At 27.2% G+C, this 20,309-nt stretch overlaps 2 protein-coding genes across 10 annotated transcripts; one reads left to right on the top strand and one right to left on the bottom strand.

Annotated features, from left to right (window-relative positions):
* Positions 1 to 158: 158 nt before the first annotated feature.
* PIP5K59B (Phosphatidylinositol 4-phosphate 5-kinase 59B) lies at positions 159 to 16,766 on the bottom strand. Of its 7 annotated transcripts, none has more exons than XM_035090879.1 (17): positions 16,413 to 16,766; positions 15,699 to 15,733; positions 15,089 to 15,217; positions 14,247 to 14,495; positions 13,841 to 14,158; positions 13,549 to 13,764; positions 13,179 to 13,399; positions 12,968 to 13,100; positions 12,786 to 12,873; positions 11,014 to 11,076; positions 10,012 to 10,089; positions 9,550 to 9,603; positions 8,793 to 9,128; positions 6,759 to 6,954; positions 6,308 to 6,528; positions 4,704 to 4,804; positions 159 to 569 (listed from the first exon to the last, which is right to left on the bottom strand). In XM_035090879.1, the coding sequence occupies exons 1-17, from the start codon at positions 16,522 to 16,524 to the stop codon at positions 558 to 560; spliced, it is 2,562 nt and encodes an 853-aa protein (XP_034946770.1). In that variant the 5' UTR covers positions 16,525 to 16,766; the 3' UTR covers positions 159 to 557. The 7 variants fall into 7 exon arrangements, with proteins under 7 accessions (XP_034946770.1, XP_034946769.1, XP_034946771.1 ...); XM_035090878.1 differs by lacking the exon at positions 159 to 569 and adding an exon at positions 3,533 to 4,584; XM_035090880.1 differs by lacking the exons at positions 159 to 569; positions 9,550 to 9,603 and adding an exon at positions 3,533 to 4,584.
* Positions 16,767 to 16,906: 140 nt separating this feature from the next.
* Positions 16,907 to 20,296, top strand: NUCB1 (Nucleobindin 1). Of its 3 annotated transcripts, none has more exons than XM_035090967.1 (10): positions 16,907 to 17,021; positions 17,102 to 17,176; positions 17,735 to 17,865; positions 17,943 to 18,047; positions 18,155 to 18,379; positions 18,454 to 18,550; positions 18,672 to 18,748; positions 18,830 to 19,113; positions 19,184 to 19,364; positions 19,481 to 20,296. In XM_035090967.1, exons 2-10 carry the CDS (start codon positions 17,161 to 17,163, stop codon positions 20,024 to 20,026), a joined length of 1,662 nt encoding a protein of 553 aa, XP_034946858.1. In that variant the 5' UTR covers positions 16,907 to 17,021; positions 17,102 to 17,160; the 3' UTR covers positions 20,027 to 20,296. The 3 variants fall into 3 exon arrangements, with proteins under 3 accessions (XP_034946858.1, XP_034946857.1, XP_034946859.1); XM_035090966.1 differs by having other exon boundaries at positions 18,454 to 18,559; XM_035090968.1 differs by lacking the exons at positions 16,907 to 17,021; positions 17,102 to 17,176 and adding an exon at positions 17,387 to 17,515 and having other exon boundaries at positions 18,454 to 18,559.
* Positions 20,297 to 20,309: the final 13 nt, after the last annotated feature.

Below are 20,309 nucleotides of genomic sequence, written 5' to 3'. Positions count from 1 at the left end.
TCGTCGAGTTTGGAAAAAAGTGATGATTTATTTCATTATTGTAGATCAATAATTTATTTATATATCAAACCATTTAAATAGATAAATTCAAACTAATAATTCATTAAAACAACACAATTTTAAATAATCATTCAAAACATTCAAAATTCAAAGTGCATTTGAAAAATAATACTTATTTATATTTTGTCATTGCTATTAATCAGTGTGGACGTATTCAACACTCATTTTTAACGATAAATATGTTAATAAATAATATTAATATTATTTTACAATTAAGACTGTACAAAAAAAAAAATTTTTCTCAAAAATGATTCCACAGGCATCATATTGCTTCTTAAATTTTTTATCTAAAGATCAAATGATCCAGTCTAGTATCTCGTATTATAAACATTGTCTGCATTGTCATATATTTATCTCTTGAAAATATATACCAAGCTAAGTTTGAAAGCGCGATACAAACTTGAATAAAATTGCGTAACATTCCAAGCATTCTAATGCAAGAATGCCAAATAGAAGCACAGATTGGTTTTCTTTAAGTGCATTGTCCGTTCACATGGTTACAGATGGGTCTGAAATAGGCGGAAATAAGAAAGTCAGAATGAAATGTTTCTACAACTACAAAAAAAATAAAAATAAATTTTACAAAAGGATAACAATGATTGAATGTGAAATATTAAAAAGTGATCATGTTAATTGATGAAAAATAACTACGTGGATTAGTCAACTAATTAATCAAATAAAGCTTCAATAAAAGAAATAAAACGATGTGGCCATCCATTAAATCACATCTTTAGAACTTGGCTATTTATTATTATTATTATTATAATAATATCTATCATACACCAAAAAAATAAGAAATTCTTCTTACTCATATAAACAATATTAATATCAATATATATCATTATATTAATATATTTATATATGTATATTGCTGAAAACTTGAATCGTTTCACAAACAATTTCTTAACAATAATTATTATGAAATCATGTAAGTAATCGACTAATTTACACTAAAATTAAATAATAAGGCGATACGTTACTTATTTGTACAGGAAACATTACAGAGGAAAGCTTATTTTTAAGAATTCTATGTGAGTGCTTATTTTTCAATTGTGAATTTGTTCAATAATTATCATTTGTAATATATATATATATAAGTGCTTTTAATTTTTATAAGCAATCACAGTAATTGCGATTAATTTGTTGAATAAGTACCAAAGCCGAATTTACAATTTTATTCAAAGATCCTCAAATACAAGATCATTTTTTCATGAAGAGCTGTAAATGAAGTAGCTCGTGATATTCGTTATATTTATTACATATCAAATTGATGCAAATGTCTTTGCAAACAATAGTTTTTATCTATTTAGATAAATGGTAAATTATTGGATATTTAAATAGGAATTGAAGTAAATATTTTATTTCAGAGAAGAGATAGAAGAAAGATTGTTATATTAGGAAGAAATAATTAGTTTTAATGTATATCAATAGCAAAGATTATTGCAACAATCTAATATATCCCATCATAATCCCATGCATCTTAAATTATCGACTAAATTTAAAATTACACGGTTATCATTTTATTAATTTTATATTTATAAATTAATTAATTTTGCATATTTTTCCTAACCAAATGAGTATTCATCACTTAATTAACCATTTACTGACATTAATTAGGCCGCTGGATAAATACAAATACACACAGCTAAATATAAAATCATTAAATGATTTTTCTGAGCTAAAAATTATTAAGTAAATAACTTGGCTAATCTTATAACGTATAAATATTGAAATGCATTTAAAAAAAGAAATTTATTTTTACTACACTTATGCATGATTTAAAAAGCAATTGAATGGTTTAATATTTTACAAAATATGTATAATATTCAATTATTAATGAATGTTTTTTAAAAAGCATTAGCTACTCATCGTTAGAATTTTCTTCACAACCAATTTATTTCTTTTTTAAGTTGCAAAAAAAAAAATTCAAAATATTTAGAATTGTTTTTAATCAGAGTAAATGTTTTTACTATGATTAGCTGTCATTAAAAAAATGTATATTAATTAAAAATAGCGGACATTCTCATTCAGAACTGATTTTTGATTTAATTCAACTATTTCAAAGAACATTCAAATGATATAAGTATTTATACAACATTACTTTACTTTGACTTTTAGAATATTGTTTTACAGTTGTTGAAAAATTATTTATTATTCTCATTAACTGCAAATTATTAATAAATAGTTGAACAAATGTATCTCTTGTACCTTTACAAGAATCAATTTACGTATTTAATTTAATTTTATAAAAAATCTAATTAATCTGAAGCTACTGGTTTATTTAGACATTTAACTGTACAATTTTCTAAATAATTTTGTAGTCTTCATTCTACAAAATAAACAAGTGATCCTAACGAGAGTGTATCAGATTATCATTAAATTCATTCGATCAATTTTTCAATTCCTCTATCATAAATGACGTTAATTATGAATTGATTAAAATGTCATCTTAATATTGATAAGATATGTTAGTTCGATAAATGCCTGAACGATTAACTACAAATATACATATAATAAAATGGCAAGATAATTGGTATTAAAAAAGCTGTGATTAATTAAAAGTACACAAACATAAAATATTGTAGCAAAGTAAGTTAGTTTATGACCTTAATAACAATGATCATTTAAATATTCTATACTCCAGGCAGTTAATTATGACAATGTAGTATTTTTTTTTCTTTTTTTTCTTAATCTAACTTAGTATTCATTGGATATTTTCCAATTTATTGCCAAAGAGATACAATTATATATTAAATGATAAAAAGATTATCCCAAGTTTAACAATTGATTGTATTACTAATGTAAATAAATCATTATCAAAAAGATTAAAAAATTAGTTATTCAAAAAGAAATCTATATTATAATTGAAATTAAAAATTAACTAAACACCAACAGCTTTCGAAAAATTAATGAATAATAATTTGAACAGTTATTAATTTTTTCGTAAATATTTCTACAAGGATTCTTTTTAACGTTTACAAGTTAATTGAGTTCTTCTAGATACTGTTATTGTTTTTGTCATTATGGATATTTTTTGATGTTAAATATAATTCTAATCTACAAGACTGATTATATTTTTACATTTCAGTCAGTCGTTGGTGTTGATTAAATTGTATAACTATTTTTTCAATTCTATAATACTTATAATTAAGTATGTATTTAACATTGAACAACATTTTGGTTTTGCAAAACGTTTTCGATCGTTTTAAAACTTTTTTTACCCCCCAGTTTCAATTGAAATACGATTTTTATTAATGTAATAAATACTTCACAAATTAACATACTTAATATTTTAGTGAAAAAAATTGTTTTTCAAAGAGCTATAAATTTCTGGAACTCGTTTCTTAAACAATATAATATTATCTTTAAATTTTGGAAATGCATTCTTTTAATATAAATATATTTATATATGTTATGTATATATAGAGATCGAAAAATTAAATAATTTCATATTCATTAAGGCATGCTCAATTATATTTTAATAATTGATCCATTACCTAATTAGTAATTTATTAATCACCATTTATTAATTGTCTAATAGCACTATATATATTTATTTTTATATATATATATATTTAAATATATCTATTATTTCCCGGACGTTACACCGTTAATATTCTTACTGCCCAACTCTAGTATTATATATTACACAACTTACGATTAATGTTTCATTTAATTACAAAGAGACAAAAACAAATACATACATATAATATCCGTATACAGCTGAAATTATAGTCATCAAATCTGTAAAAATTTACAGATTTGAATCTTCAAGGCGCAAAGTCTATTTACAAATTTTATTTTATATTCATTGTTTTTTTTTTTAACTGTATCTAGCCATAGACCAGTATTAAGCAAGCTTTTTTTTTGTTTAATTATTTTTATTTCAAATATTTTCTGCTAATCAATTATGCTGTCCAATTCATTTGTATCAGATCTCTTTTCATTACTTTTAATTTAATGTAAACAATAATATAAATAAATAAAATAATGTAAAAAAATAAATTAATGCCCAAAAAATTTTGTTAAATAAAATTACCAAATAATTGAATTCCCTATAATAAATTAAGTTAATATAACAAACTTAATAACAGCCTGATGACTTAATGATGTGTAAATAGAAAAATAAGAAATTCATAATTACATTATATTTAATAAGATAGGAATTGTAATATTGCATTTTTTAAGTTTCCATTCCTTTCATTTATGTTAAAGAAATGCAAAACAATTCACCAAGTATTCCCTTTATATACAAAAAAAAAATCACCGTTATTAATGATTACCAAAAAAGAGATTTGAACTGAATATTAATAAATTGGTAATAAAAAATAAAATAATTATTTTAATACTATTAGATTTTTTGCATTTTTCGATAAAATTATTTAACAATAAAATTCCTAACATCTTCCACGAGATTTTTATCCTTTTGGGTGATTCTCTGCCGAAGATTGAGTAAGTTGTTCTCCACAATAGAAAGGTGAAGATTAAAGTGAGTGCGTTCATTCATTCTCGTTGCAGTATTTCCTAATTTGTGCAAATACACAAGCTTTCAAACGGTGATAACCAACGAGCAATCATATAAAAGTTTATCCCGATATCCCGAATGATAAAGAAGCTATAATAAATATTTACATCAAACTCACCATTTCTGTAGTAAGACTAGCTAATGCTTCTTCAACTGTTGCTGCTATTCGATTACTATTTTCTTTCTTATCAGAACCTTTGGTTGGCGTTGTTGGACATCCTAAAATAATTCAATGTTTTTTTATACTGATACGAATAAAATAAAAAATAAATGCAACCAAAATATTGAAAGGAAAAATAAATTTTTTTAGTGAATCTTCTAAATAAATAGAATTTTTTACAGACAAATTAATAAATAAATTAATTAAAAATTGACTAAAAAAAAAAAACTCCCCATTGATACTTGTTGAAGGAAGCTTTGCAATCCGCATTGACAAAACACAAAGCGTGATTATATATAATAAAATACGTGAATTATTATGCAATTAATAATATACACAAGTAAATGATAAAACTTATCTCGAATTATTTATAATGTTTGGCTCTAAAAACTGTTGAGAAAAATTAATTTATAACTGATTCACTGTTTCCTGTTTTATTTTATTTTTTCATCTAAAAAATCAACTTAAATAAATGAAAAAAAAATATTATACAGAAGAAGTTGAAGAGTAAGAAAGAAGAAAAATTAGTTAAAAATACAAAAATTTATTAACCCATCAATATTTATCTGCGTTTGACATTAACTGTATATTCATTATTGTAATTGAAATATAACTATTTGTATTCAGTATTATTGTAGACAGTTGATTAACTTAAATAGCTAACTTTGGTAAAAAAAATCAAAATTTCTTACATAAACTTATTATTTATTTATAATAAATTATCATAACTTATATTGCTAAATAAATCCTTGCAAAATTTTCTATACAATCCATATGTAATATTGGAGTAAATAATAAATCATTTAAAAATTGAGTGATATTTGAAAAAATTTTAATAGTGAGTATTTATCATGCACTTATTGAAAAAATTTATCGTAATATTTGTATATGGTAAACTAATTCATTGATGAATTTTCATAGGTGTGTAAGCAAGACAATTAAGACTAAAAACAACTCTCTGGTTGGCAAGCAAATTAGCATTATGTTTATTAGTTATTTACTTATCTTTGTAATAATAAATTTACAAAGTCTTTTAAGTGTACGGAACCAACATTGAAGATCATCACTATAGATGAATTCAAGTCTCATGAATAAAAACTTTGGTCAACTGCAGCATAACATCATTATCTTTTTCATTTATCACTGCACTATAATATCTATATATTGTATAATATATTTATTGCATAATTATCAAAACAAATAATCATTTAAATATAATGAATACAATTGTTGGATTAAATTCTCTAAAAGTTTCATGTGATTTCACTATAAAAATACAATTATCAAAATTTTGTTTAGACATTCTAGAGTTTGGTACAGTCTTTCTTAAGATTTACACTAAAAAATTTTATTAGTAGTTTAAAAAAACCACTTCTAATAATAAATATCTATTCCAAAAATGAATATAAAAATTTTTATGAATAAATCTATAACATGTATTAGTTCTAATTTCCATCGTAACCATGATTATGTTAAAGTAAATTAATTGGTTTAAATGAAGAATGTTGAGTTTTGAAAGATTCATGATTCAAAGTAGAGATTTAGCGCCAAAAGAAACTTACCCATATCACCACTACTGGAACTTTCAGTAAAGGATGGTGTTCCTTCAGTCCAAGTTGGAGTAGATCCTTCAGCACTTCCAGTTGGAGGTGTCCAAGTAAGACCACCTCCACTGCTTCCACCTCCTCGACTGCTGCCACTTTCAACACTCAGTGAGGATTTTGTCACTCTACCGCCATTTCCAATTGCACTTCCACTGTTTTCAAGATGCACATCTGATATACTGGAGCAAAATTTTAAAAAATTAAGTTATCAATTATTTCATCCCTTAATATACTTTATTCAATATTTTATTTTCTCAATGCTCTAGCATTGATTAACATTTCGATTATTTAAAATAATCAATGAAATTATTTTATATTTAAAAGATTGAATTCAAAGCTAATTTTTCTTAGAAAGTTTTCTTGATAGTATAATTCTATTATTTAGAGAATGATGAAATAGTAAACTTACCTAACAGTGTCATGATAAGTTTTTGTAAGACTAATTTGATAAGCTTTGCTCTGTTTCACATAACTGGAGCTTGAATTACTTGCTGAAGTAGTAGTATTTTGAAAATGAACTCCTGAGGCCAAAGTTTGATCATTTGAACGCACTGCATCATCAAAAGGCGGGGGCGGGGTGGAGCAGGTTGAAGGAAGGGTACCACCTACAAAAAGCATCTACAATTAGCTCTACGTCTAGATATATTCATTAAAAAAATATCACTTATTCTAAGACATACAGAAAAAATATTATGTTCAGAATCATGTCAACAAATATTAATAGATGCTATAATCCTTTTTACTTATCAAATCTCTAAACTAAATGACTCAGCTGCATAAGATCAAGATTAAATAGAAAAAGACAACTAGTTACAGCTGATATGTCAATGACCTAAAATACAAATAATAGATCAAGTTCAATAATATTTTTTCTGTATGAACACTATTATAAATTCATTTAATAACAATTTAAAACTATTCTTAATTCTTTATCGTAAATTCTATCAAAGCGTCAATTATTTAATTCTAGAACTAAAAAAATCAACAACGCTTCTGTGCATACATAAAAGACAATACTTAATAGTTAATTTTTTGGCAAGAAACAACATACTTCAATGAACAATAATAATTCATAACATACACATAAATATCAATGAGCAACACAAAATATAAGACACTTAATTACTAGCGATCAAATGATGATAATAAAATCAATGAATTATTAACTGAATTTCAATCTAATCGATAAAGCAATAAAGAATATCAAGCATGCTTATTATGGCATAATTTTACATTTATTATGATTAATTATATGCAATGTAGTGTGCGTAATTAATCAATTATCTAATAATCTAATTTTTCAAAAGTACAACTACTGACACATTAAAAAAATATATCCAATGAAAAATGATTCACTATTTGAAAATCTTCAATTTTAAAGTTACTAATAATACATTACTAATAATGTTAAAATTGTCTATTTGAAACGATCAATTGTGGTGATAGCCATGTAAAAAAGAATTATTTCGAGAAGTTCCTGCACTGCTTTCGCAATTAGATTGTTTGTTCAAACAAACATGGTATTTATCATCAGACACATGAGGTTTCAAAGTTTCTGGAATTTTTTTAGCATCCATTTGGATGTTTGGTGATGAAACTTTCATTGTAAAAACACTGGAAGACATTACATTATTATATTTCAAAGTTTTTTCGTCTTTTCTATTATCAATATTTTGAGCATTTTGTCTAAATGATCTTCGAATAGTGGAAACTTTTCGAGAATTTCTTGTCGTCTTAGAGATAGAACTGAAGAGTGGCTTTTTTAATGACGCTCTAGGTGTAATTTGTTTTTTGCGTTTTTGCATTTTATAAGATTTTGTGTTCACTTTAATAGGATTAGAGTGATCTTTTAATTGATGAGAAAATTCATGCGGACTATTTAAGCTTGACGTTTGAATAATTGAACTAGTTTCACTCGTAGATGGTATTTTTAAACTTTCTTTGATCTTCTCCACATCGATTTTCTTATCTCGTACTCTTTCTGCATAAGTTGCTGAATATTTATTATCCTTTCGAGACATTTTATAGCTAACGTTCACCATTTGCGTATTAATATTCATCATCTTCTGTTGATTTATTCCACCAGGGGGCAATATGAATGATGGAACATCTTCTGAATGATTAGATTGAAGAATTGGTGATGGAGTTGGTCTAACTTTTCGTCTCATTGGTTTAAATGGATGAGGACTTGTTCGTATAACATAAGAATTAGCTGATTTTTCCACTTCAATAAATTCTTCATTTTCATTGTTGTATTCATCGTAATAAACTGGAGGGTAATATTTTTTTTCTGAATAAATAAAGAAACCAGTAGCATGCAAACGGCTATCAGAATGCTGATATAAGTTAGGCACATGCAACGACGATCGAGGCGAAGTCAAACAATCCTCTTGTATTTTCACCATTATTTTATCATGCAAGCTACTCGCATTACGGCAGTCACCTCGTCCAGATGTCGAAGAGGACGAAGAAATATTTCCACCACGATGATCTTCACTCTTCTTACCAGCACCTCTTGGTGGTACTGGTGGTGGTACTTTTCCAGAGGGTACCAGATTAGGATTTGGTGGACTAGCTGCACTTCTGCCTTTCAATACTGCTGGATAACTAGCACGAACTGTCGAACTAGCAGTCAAGGGTGGTGGTGCTACTGAAACAACTCCATCAGCGGTTGATGTTGGTAGATTTATTGGAGTTGATGTTGCTATTGGCACCGTATTGGAAATGACAGTGGGTCCACCACTGACGATTGGTGTGCCTTTTACTAATGTTGGGCTTACTGGTAGTCGGATATCAATAAATATTATGATATCAGTTGAATTAAAATAGTAAATAGCTGAGAATGATTTAATGAAACAGGTATTGTGATCAAGCATTCGATAATTATGATGAGTTAATTAAAAACTGTTATTATAGATTACTATTTTAGATTTTTTATACATCACTGTATGACAATTATTGAAAAAAAAATTTAACATGATAAGCTAAACTAGATTACAATATTTTTTTGTTCTTTAATAAGAAGAGTTTATTCTGAATCAAATAAAAAATTAATTCATTTATTGTTTTGTGCATTGTTGTGATTTATGTCAGCTTCAATTAACTCATCGTTTGATGATATATTTAGAGTTTAGTCATGACATATTCGTTATGATACAGTGAAATGAAAATAGAGTAAGGATTTGCAACAGATGACTCACCAGGCTTTGTGGGTGAAGTAGCATGCATTGCTGTACTTCCAGTGGCCGCCACCACTAAACCATCATACATTTACTTATTATTATCTCTTCTAGCCATTCGCACAGTATGAATTATTAATGTCTTTTATGTTTAATCGATGTTTAAGGATGATACATGAAAAAATGATTAATTTACATGTTACATCTTGACAAACAATGATTAACTAAGCCTGGGACTTTGTAATACATTTTGGGGATCTTGAACATGATACAAATTTGGCTGTACATTTACGTTTGGTGCATCTTTCACTGCGTTCACCTTCGAGAAATTTCAGTGTAAAATATTTTACAAATTGAACTTAAAAATCTTTAAATATGTGTCGGTGCTTTACAATTCAGAATTTATTGTTTAAAAATAATTTTAATATTCTTTTTTTTAAATGAAATTAATAAAAAAAATTTTGATAATTATTTCTGACTTACCAGTAGAATCAAAATCTCCCTCAAGTGGCCGCAATGGCCTGGTTATACTTTTTCTTTTAGACGGGGAATGTTTGAGAGCTGGAACATAAATTATGTAAAACGTAACGATTTTTTTATAATATCTTACAGAAATGAATTAAGACAAATTAAAGCTTTACAATTAATTACAATTACACTATTAATGCATTAATTGATCAATATATTTTTGAATTATTAATTATTAATCATAATTAACAATAAATTCTTGATAATAAATCCTATAAATGTTGCATAAAATATTATCTAACTCGTACATAACCATTATTAATTTTCATTATATAAATGTCTAGATGAATTATTGCTATTCAATAAATAGGTTTATTTAAAAACTAGTATGTAAGACTAAATGATCTGACAACAACAAAAAGCGGATTTAGCAAAATCATTAAATGTTGGAAGCATTTCGATCTTGGATATGAATAATACATTTCACTTATTAACTTACATTTAAGTCGTCTATACCTAGAGTGCTTATTAGAAACTTAATTAAAAATTAAGTAAATAAACAAAAGTAATTATTGAATAATATTGAAAGAGGATTATTTATTAAAGAAATGGTAGTCTCAGCAAGTGAGAAAAATGGGGATTTAAAAAACCTGAGTATGAATAAGATTGTATATTCATAGAAGAATTTTTACAATTAAAGCAGACACACTACTGGCACATATAACTAATAAAACATCAACATGCTGAAAAAATACTGAAATTTGTACTGGACCTGTTGGGTATATTTGTGTTGATAAATTTGCAGGAAAAGAATTGAATATTTATAAATTGAATAAATACCGATAATTGGTTATATTATGAGATCTTTAAAAAAAAAGATCTCAACAGGGTAGTAATAAGATACATGCAAATTGGGTAAAAATGAAAAACAGTCACTCACGTAAAAACACGCACGTAAATACACCAGAATACAGAGGAACAGATGCATGGATAGACAGAATGAGAGACAGAGTTTACCTATGTAGCTGGTGACGAGGTTACGGAATTTGCGATGATTTCCCTTAATCTCAGGCAGGTCCACTTTCAGTATTCAATTTTTGAGTTTCAATCAGTAGAAAGTCAGATCAGGGGTTGACACGGAAAATGCACGGGCACAAAAACATCAATATTTAGCTAATATTTAATAAAATCAACACTGATGTTTAAATAAATAAAATTTAATAACAACTGCCGATCACATTTAATTAATCCATTTAGTAATACTTATATATAGAAAACTACTACAATATCGAGTGTCATTAAAACTTCCCTCATTTAATCTATTATTTTTTTTTTTCATTGCTTCGGGAGGAACATCGTTTATTTTATAATACAATTTTTTTAAATAAAATCTGTCCTGAAGTAGAACCAGAAAGTAAATGCTATTTACAATTTTATTTTTTAATTATCACTGCTAAAAACCGCGTTTACAAAAAGTAGCCTTTATTATAATGTAAAATAATGTTTTTGTAACTGTCAAATACTCGAAAAATATTTCTATCATTATTTTTAACTTCTACTTCAGTACAGAATAAATAGCAAGGTGATAAGAGAAGAATGATGGAAAAATTACAACTATGTAAAAAATGGCAGTTATAAATTGAAACAATTAAGCAAATATATTTGTGGAATGTATATGTATATTATTGACCGAATATTAAGTTTATAGGTTTAAAAAATAGTTTTTTTAAAAAAAAAATCAAATGCTATATAAATATTCTAGAAATAACTTTAACAATTAATTGAGTACATCAGTTTGATATATATGTATATATAAAAATAAACGCATCATCAAACAGAGATTACAGTCACAAGAATATATATATTCTTTCAATAGACTTTTTATAGATTAGAATTATCGTATCGGAGCCGATAGAATGATAAACTTGTTAAAGTTTTTACCAAACTATACTTTTATCAATAGTAATGCAAAAAATATGATTTTTATTTGAGCAAAGATAAAAGTCGATCGATTATTTCACAATGGCAGGCTACATGCTTAGGTAAATACCTCAAAAATGTGACGTATGATGATCCATCAACCATCAATTGCCATTCATATCGTCAATAAACAGTTGACATTGTAAAATATATTTATAAGAACAAATAAAAAATATCCTGACGGTCGTCAATTTGCTAATTTATCTTTTAGCTTACAGCTTACTGCTTTTTAACTTATAATAATTATAATAATGGACGTATAGTATACTCGTATGTACCTCAAATTTAGGTACTCGTCTAGCTGTACGCATTTTAAATTTTATTACTGATAAAAAAATTTGTCAGTTTTAATTTATGAACTTTATCTTATAAAAATAATAAAATTATCAAGTACCGTAATAAGAAATGCTTAGACATTTATGATAAAAAAAATAGTTCAATTAATAAATAGTTTTTTAGTATTAAAATATTGTAGATATGAAATTATTATTGCCTAAATTAATCGATTAAAAACTAAGATTTAATTAAGATAAAAATATTGTGCTCTTTTTTACTTAAATTACGTATTAAATAACTCAAGAGTTATTTAAAAACTGACAAATTTTAGTAAAAATTTTTTGATTGAAACTTTTGTACAACTTTTGAGCTAATTCTAAATACTGTAAGTCATCAATTGAATTTTTAACTGATACACATGTAAACGTAGGTATTCATCAAATTTATATAACATAAATTTTAGGAATGTGTTTTGTTTAATGCCCGCATCGATGGCAGATTCATTAGAAGAGGCTGATTCGGATGGTACTTACGTGATGGAATTTTCTTAAATACAGTTTTAGCCATAAAATCCTGGAAGCGCTGTGCATAAAAACCGGGTCGATGAACCGATACGGTATCCTGAGAAAGAAAATATTTATAGAAAAAATATGATATAAATATTTTCAAGGTCTGAACTATAAATAGTATTAAAAATAAACCGTCTTCAACTCACTCCGTCATGTATCATGGACTTCCACGTGTGTTCAAGTTTCTTCTTCAGTCGATAACTTTGAAGAATGTCAATAATACCGATGAACAGAAGAAGACGCTCACCTCTTGCGTTCCTCGCAGGAATGCCACCAGGACTATTTTGAGAAAGTTAATAGACAAATGATTAAATATAAATATAAGAAATTCAACGGTAAATCAATAAAGGTACTTACGGTACATCATCTTCTTCATCAATAGGTTCACTTTCAGCTTGAATACTTTCCATTGCTGTACTGTGAGCAACGAGTCTTTGACGATTGATACTCCGTGTTCGATTGAGCGCAACAGCACCTATCCTATCTTCTCGATCCCTTTCTCGTTCTGCTCGACCGAAATTTCCGCTTTCACAACCAGCTTCTCCCGATTCTTCTTCAGTAGGAGATAATTTCTGTTCCTATAATTATTTTCATTTCAATCATAAAATAAATAGAATTAAAAATTAAATAAACTTTGATTTTTCAACTGTGCTTTGAATAATTTAATCATCTTTAATCGTTAAAAGATTAATAAATATTGGAAAATCATTTGGATAAGATTTCTTACCGTCTTCTCTCGTGCTGCCTGATCAAGATTATGTATTCCTACGAGAAGAGAATAATCCATAATTTTAAAACTCTCCAGCACACGACAATCCCTTTGTATTGTTTTAACTAAAGCCCCATAAGTGTCAGCTTCTAAGAATATACCCTCAGGGTGGTGTTCCATGAAATCTAAATCTTTATAAGTTGGCGACTTTTTTGATCTTTCACTTTTAGATGCCTAAAACATCAAAGAAAAAAAGTGAGTTTAAATAATACAATCTTGAATATTAAATTATATATTTTATCTGACTTACCTTTCTTTTGTACGTTGATCCTTTTAAATCATATTTTTGATGAAGTTTAACTGCCGACGGTAGAAGATTATTCATTGCAACTAGTCGTACATTTTTACTATTACAACGATAACAATATAACCCAAAGAATTTCGGCAAAAGTGTTCGTGGATTTTGATTTAAATTCATATAATAACCAGGTAATAGAGTCTGCAGAAATTCTCCCTCCTTATGCTGGACAGTCTTTATAATAAATTCATCATCCTCCGTTAAGTAAAAAATACTTCCACTAGCTCCAGGATTTGATAATTCTCGTAAAGGTGCACTACACATTGACATCTGCAATTTAAATAATAAATGATCATTATTCTTAATAAAAGCTCTTTGGACAATTAATAAAATTTTAATTTAAAAAAAGTCAACGTACCAAAAAATCATCTGGCTGGATACCGAAAAGATCCCTAAAGTATCTAAATGCTATTGGAGCGTAATTCTTGAATTTAAATTCAGAAAAATGATGGGCCGGTGTGTGATTAGAACCTTCACTAGGGAAATTCGTTGTTTCTACGGTCATGAAATCTTGCATCAATAAATCTCTTTCAGGTTTACTTGCTAGACCACCAACAGCGTGCTGAATCCCTAGTTGTATCGATCCCATAATTTGTGTCGTTTGAATCTGTATGAAAAGAGACAGTAATTCAATAGTACATTCCTAGACAGATAAAGGAAAAAATGATAATAATAACAGTAAATAATAATCCTAAAATAGTATCAAACGATTTTATTTAAATGCTTATTTAGATAATTTAAATTGGAATATTATTTGTTTTGCATTAAAATAGAATATAACTTTTTTTTTATTCAGCTACGGAATGTGGTCTTGTCATTTCTGTTTTTCCATGTCATTTCGTATTTATACACTTCTCCACGTGACAAAGTGGAAGTAAATAAAATCATGCCAATTAGCTCATGTTAAACTTTGAAACAAAAGAATACTGTAGACACTGAACTCAACTAACCAAATGGTTTGAAAAGGTGTAATGATTTTATATATAGGATTCTTATTATTGACCATTTGATTTAGCACTCAGTTAAAGATATAAACAATCATTATCAGTCAATTGTTAATTAACTAACAATACGTTTGATATATTTCCAAGACCCAAATGATTATACATTTTGTAAATAATATCAAAAATATCAATAATATACACCGATAAACTATTATAAATATTTATCAATAAAAAACTAGTGAATATAATTTTGTACCTTCTTATATGTAATTTCCCCTCCAACACCAACTCTTCTGTGTCCAATTTTTCTTTCCCTTTCGGATTTGTTTCTAGAGACTCCCGAGGGAGTCTTAGAACCAACACCAGCATGGTGTGATGCTGAACTCTGAAAAAAAAAAAACATTTTAAATATATATTAATCAAATGTATATTGAATGAAATCTCTTTTTTCTCAATAATTTTATTGATTATCAATAACTTACTGTACTTGGATAAGCTATATCAATTAAATTAAAGGTTACTTTATTTTTCTTTGTGCCTTTATCAACAAAATTATTCAAAATATAAGTTTCCACATATTTTAATTGCTTTGATAAGTAATTCATTGAATTGTGTATTATTATAACTCCGGACATTTATTGTAAATTAATTCGAAATTCTTTTAATTTACTAATACTGTCATAAAAAATTAAAATCATTTTATTTTTCACTTAAATAATCTATTTTATCAAACAACTAACGGTCTCCTAACCTAATTTTTCAATAACTCTCTTTGAGTACAGTATAATTAAAATGTCAATTAGTTTATGTACACATATACTACACTGAAAAAAAAAATGGAGTAAATATTAAGAACTTATACTTACATCGAAGACTGTTGTTTTGTCTCCAATGGACTTATCTGAAATAATGACAACTTCTTTTATTCTCTTTATTCAATTATTGAATTTATGAATTAAATCTAATAAATTTTATTAAATCTATTTTTTCTGCTTGCCTTTTTTAAAATGCTAGGTAGTCAAAGGAAGTCAGACAATTACTAAATCGTGTTTTAAACAAAGTATTTCGAACATTTATGGAATTTTTAATCTTTAATAAAAGTAACGGGATTTTGTATATTCGAAAATCACAGATTATCGATGTCATCGTAGTTTGAAGTTACTTATAATCAAAGTAAATTGACTATGATTAATATTTTTATGGATTCTTCCTCGTAATCGACAGTATGTCGTAATGTTGGAGAAAAAATTGAAAAAAAAAAAAATTCTACAATGATGAATAATAGTTAAAACAAAGTTCATAAATGAAAATTGATATTGATTACAATTTTAAATGACCAAAAGAGATACAAGATTGTCAGTTGTCATATCAGTGCCGGTGTATACAGCTTACACTGAGATATTATCAATTATTGATAAGATTGATTGAATAAACATTGACCTAATAGTTTGAGTCAGTATTTAAGGTATTTTCTGAATCGAAAGAATAAATCTAGGAATGTCAGAAAATACAGTTATATTTAGGATGAGGTTATGTCGAATTCAGAATTTTGATTAAAAAATGAAATTTATCAAACTCACCATCTTCATCACCAGAATCGTCGAGTCTTGAAGATAATTCGGTTCCTCGAGCAGAATCACGAAAACTTGAGTCCATAACTTCAATCACATCGACGTTATCACCTGAAGCCATTTTGTATTCAAGCGCAAAGTGACTCACTTGAAATCTTAATTTTTCAACAGCACATAAATGTGTAATTATTTATTCATATTCTTTTTGTGATCAGCGCATATCGATCATACTTCCAAATTTTTTCCATTCACGCATCTTTCTCACTGATACAATTATACCTTGAAGAAAATAAAATTAACTATATAAAGGCTACAGATTCGGGCTATGAACGCCCACAACCAAATTTATCTATTGACCGCACGCCATATTGTATTAAAATGACTGCAACGCCTCTGACGGCGGTATTTCGTATTAACATGTCTCTCTAGTGGCAAAGTAGGAAATCTATTTTATTGATTATTGATCAGATACAATGTGATCTATTTTATCTTCAGTTGAACATGAAAAACAAAACTAGAAATCCCCCTAGTGGAGGATAAATTCTGTTTAGCAATTGCTCCAAAATGCATTCATTATTGTAACACCTCATCAAGTGTTTACTCAACACCACATATCAGGTAAATACACGTCAGTTATTTAATAAAGCACACTCGATCACATTTTATTTTCATGGTTTATATAAAATTTTCCCTTTAAGATTTATGCCGAATTGTTATACGTGACTTTAAGACTGCAAATTATATCAAGATTCTACATATGTTGCTACAAAAATGTAAGTAAAAAAATTATTTTTTTTTATTAACAATAGCAACGATATGATATGATTTATGATAACTGGGTGTAAAACCTTATCACATCCTGCATCATTCATACTTTTATTCGTTAATCATACAATTTACTGGAATTTAATCTTTAGTATGGTAGTTACTTTTCTTTTGAGTAATATTTTATTAGGTTATAAATTAAACTGTCAATCTCTATCTATAATTGCTGGTAATTAGAAAGAAAACTTTATTTATAATTCAATTTCAATTAAAGTACATAATTTAATAAAAAAAAAATATATATATAACGAATTAAGCTGAATCAAATTGAATTTGATGCATCCAAGGTATTCAATGTTTAACCTTATTTATTTCTAGAACTATCTTTGAAGCATTGATCATTGTTTAAAAGTACATAAAATGATTTGCATTCAAATAATATTTACATTTTACATCTTAGAGAAAATTGAAAGTAATTTAATTTTTTATAGAGCATAAAATTAAAGTTCTGTAAAATATGGTATCATAAATTTCCTCCATATAATAAAAATAATACTTTCTTTTAGTTATCAAAATGAAACTGGTATTTACATTGAGTTTTATTTTGATAATTCTACAAAATTGTGTTGCTCCACCTGTAACCAAGAACCAGGAAGAGAAAGAACATGAAAATGAAATTAGTGAGGATGACAAAGAGGTTTGTGTATATGAATAATAAATTATATTATTATATAAAGAAATATAATCAATAAAATACTACATGTATCATTCCAGAATATTTTTAAATATCGAAGATATCTAACAGAGGTGGTTGAGATGCTTGAAAGTGATCCAGCTTTTCGAGAAAATCTTCAAAATGCCGCTGAAGATGATATTAGAGTATGTTATAATTTATCTTTATTTATTAATTGGATTTATATTAGTAGAATTGTCATAATTTTATGAAGTATTTGATAAAACTATTTATATGATAATTTGTTTAATAGACAGGTAGAATAGCGGATAAATTGGATCTCGTCAACCATCATGTTAGGACTCAATTGCATGAAATAAAAAGACGAGAAATTGAAAGGTTAAGACATCTTGCCACGAAAGAATATGAACTAACAAACAATCTTGATACGAATTTTAAATCAGAACATTTACAACATTTAGATCATTCAAATCCACATACATTTGAAATAGATGATTTAAAGAAACTGATTTTAAAGGTATGATATCAAATAATTGAAGTAGTATTTAGCAAAAAAAAATTATTTAATTGAATCAATAATCATGATTTTAGGCAAGTAGTGATTTAGCTGAAGCTGATAAAAGGAGACGTGCTGAATTCAAAGAATATGAAATGCGAAAAAAATTTGAAGAAGAACAAAAACTTAAGGGTAATAACGGTAAACAATATTCTTTGCTTTTAGAGAAATAACTATGGGGTTAATGTGGTGATGGAACGCACAAACATTTTATATCATGTATTTGAATTTTTTTAAAGCCAATTTTTTTCAGGATTAACTGAAGAAGAACGGAAAAAGTATATTCAAGAGCTCGAACAAATGAAAGAAAAGCATAAGAAACACGAACCTGTACGTGATAAATTTTTTTCATATTTGAAACTTTTTTTTTTATTCTTCTTTCTTTTATTTGAATACTTTTCTTTCTTATAGCTTCATCATCCTGGAAGCAAACAACAATTAGAAGAAGTATGGGAAAAACAAGATCATATGGAAAGTCAAGAGTTTAATCCAAAAACATTCTTTTCTCTACATGATGTTGACAATAATGGCGTGTGGGATCCAGATGAAGTTAAAGCTTTATTTTTGAAAGACTTGAATAAAATGTATTCACCGGGAGCACCTGAAGATGATTTGCATGAAAGAGATGAAGAAATGGAAAGAATGCGAGAACATGTATTCAAGGAATTTGATTTAGACCAGAATGGATTAATAAGGTAATTTGTTTTTCATCACAATTAGCCGCTGTTTACTATCAGTTATAATTCATGTTGTATTATTTTACAGCTTCCATGAATTTTTAACACGAACTAAAGATCCTCAGTTCACCCAGGATTCTGGTTGGAAGTCAATAGATGAGGAACAGATTTATACACAAGAAGAATATGAAGCCTTTGAAAGACAACGTCAGTTGGAACTTCAAAGACAAATGCCACCCCACCCTAATGATCCTTCAATGCATCAACAGGTTAGTAATGAGCAAAGTTTTAAATAGTTTAATTATTTAACACGGATAAATTTATTAGAAGAAAGGGTTAAAAAGGTTGATTCGTTTACATAATATTTACTTGTTTTCTTTTTCAGTACCCTTACCAACAAGTTCCGTATGATCCCCATCAGCCACAACTTCATCAAGCACAACCCGTCCCGGGTCAAGTAGCCCAACAACATTATCAACAAGTACCACCTCAGTATAATCATCCTTCTGATTATAATTATCAGGGTCAGATGGGTCAATCAGTACACCAAGGAATGCCACATCCTCAACAGAATTTCCAGCCTCCTCAACAACATATCCCACAACAAAATTCCCAACATCCTCAACAAAATATCCCTCAACAGCAGAACTTCCACCATCCTCAACAGAATCTTCCTCATTCTCAGCAAAACGTTCAGCCACCTCAACACCAGATTAACGTACAGCAGCCCACTGCTAACCAACAGCAAAATACTCAACAAATAAATGTTCAAGGGGCTCAAGTAACAAACAACAATAATAATCAACAACAACAAGCTCCACCTGTCCATCAAGAAGACGTAAACAAAATTGTTAATAATCAAGCTTTAAATCAGCAGCAAACAGGGAATCAAGTTAATCAGAATACTGCTCCTCGGTCAAATCAAGTATAAAGGAAGACGGGGTCTAGAGAATTGACATTGAATTAAATGAGACTGTGTGATGTCTCTCTATATGAACGAAAGATTGAATCAATTGTGTGAGCTTTAAAAAATCATTTACTGACCGTTTACAATATCATAAATAATTCATGACTAATTATTGATAATTTTTAGAAATATTAAGAGATCATTATATCATAGTTGCAGTGTTTTAATGTAATTTATAATCATCAAAACAAAAAATCTTTGAGGAATTATCAATAAATTATTGAACAAGACGTATTAATAGTGTCAT

Source organism: Chelonus insularis, unplaced genomic scaffold, assembly GCF_013357705.1.
Source record: "Chelonus insularis isolate UGA/USDA-ARS -01 unplaced genomic scaffold, ASM1335770v1 contig_88_pilon, whole genome shotgun sequence".
NCBI classification, from domain to species: domain Eukaryota; kingdom Metazoa; phylum Arthropoda; class Insecta; order Hymenoptera; family Braconidae; genus Chelonus; species Chelonus insularis.
Note: the sequence above shows the minus strand (reverse complement) of the source record. Positions and strands in the feature narration are given on the sequence as shown.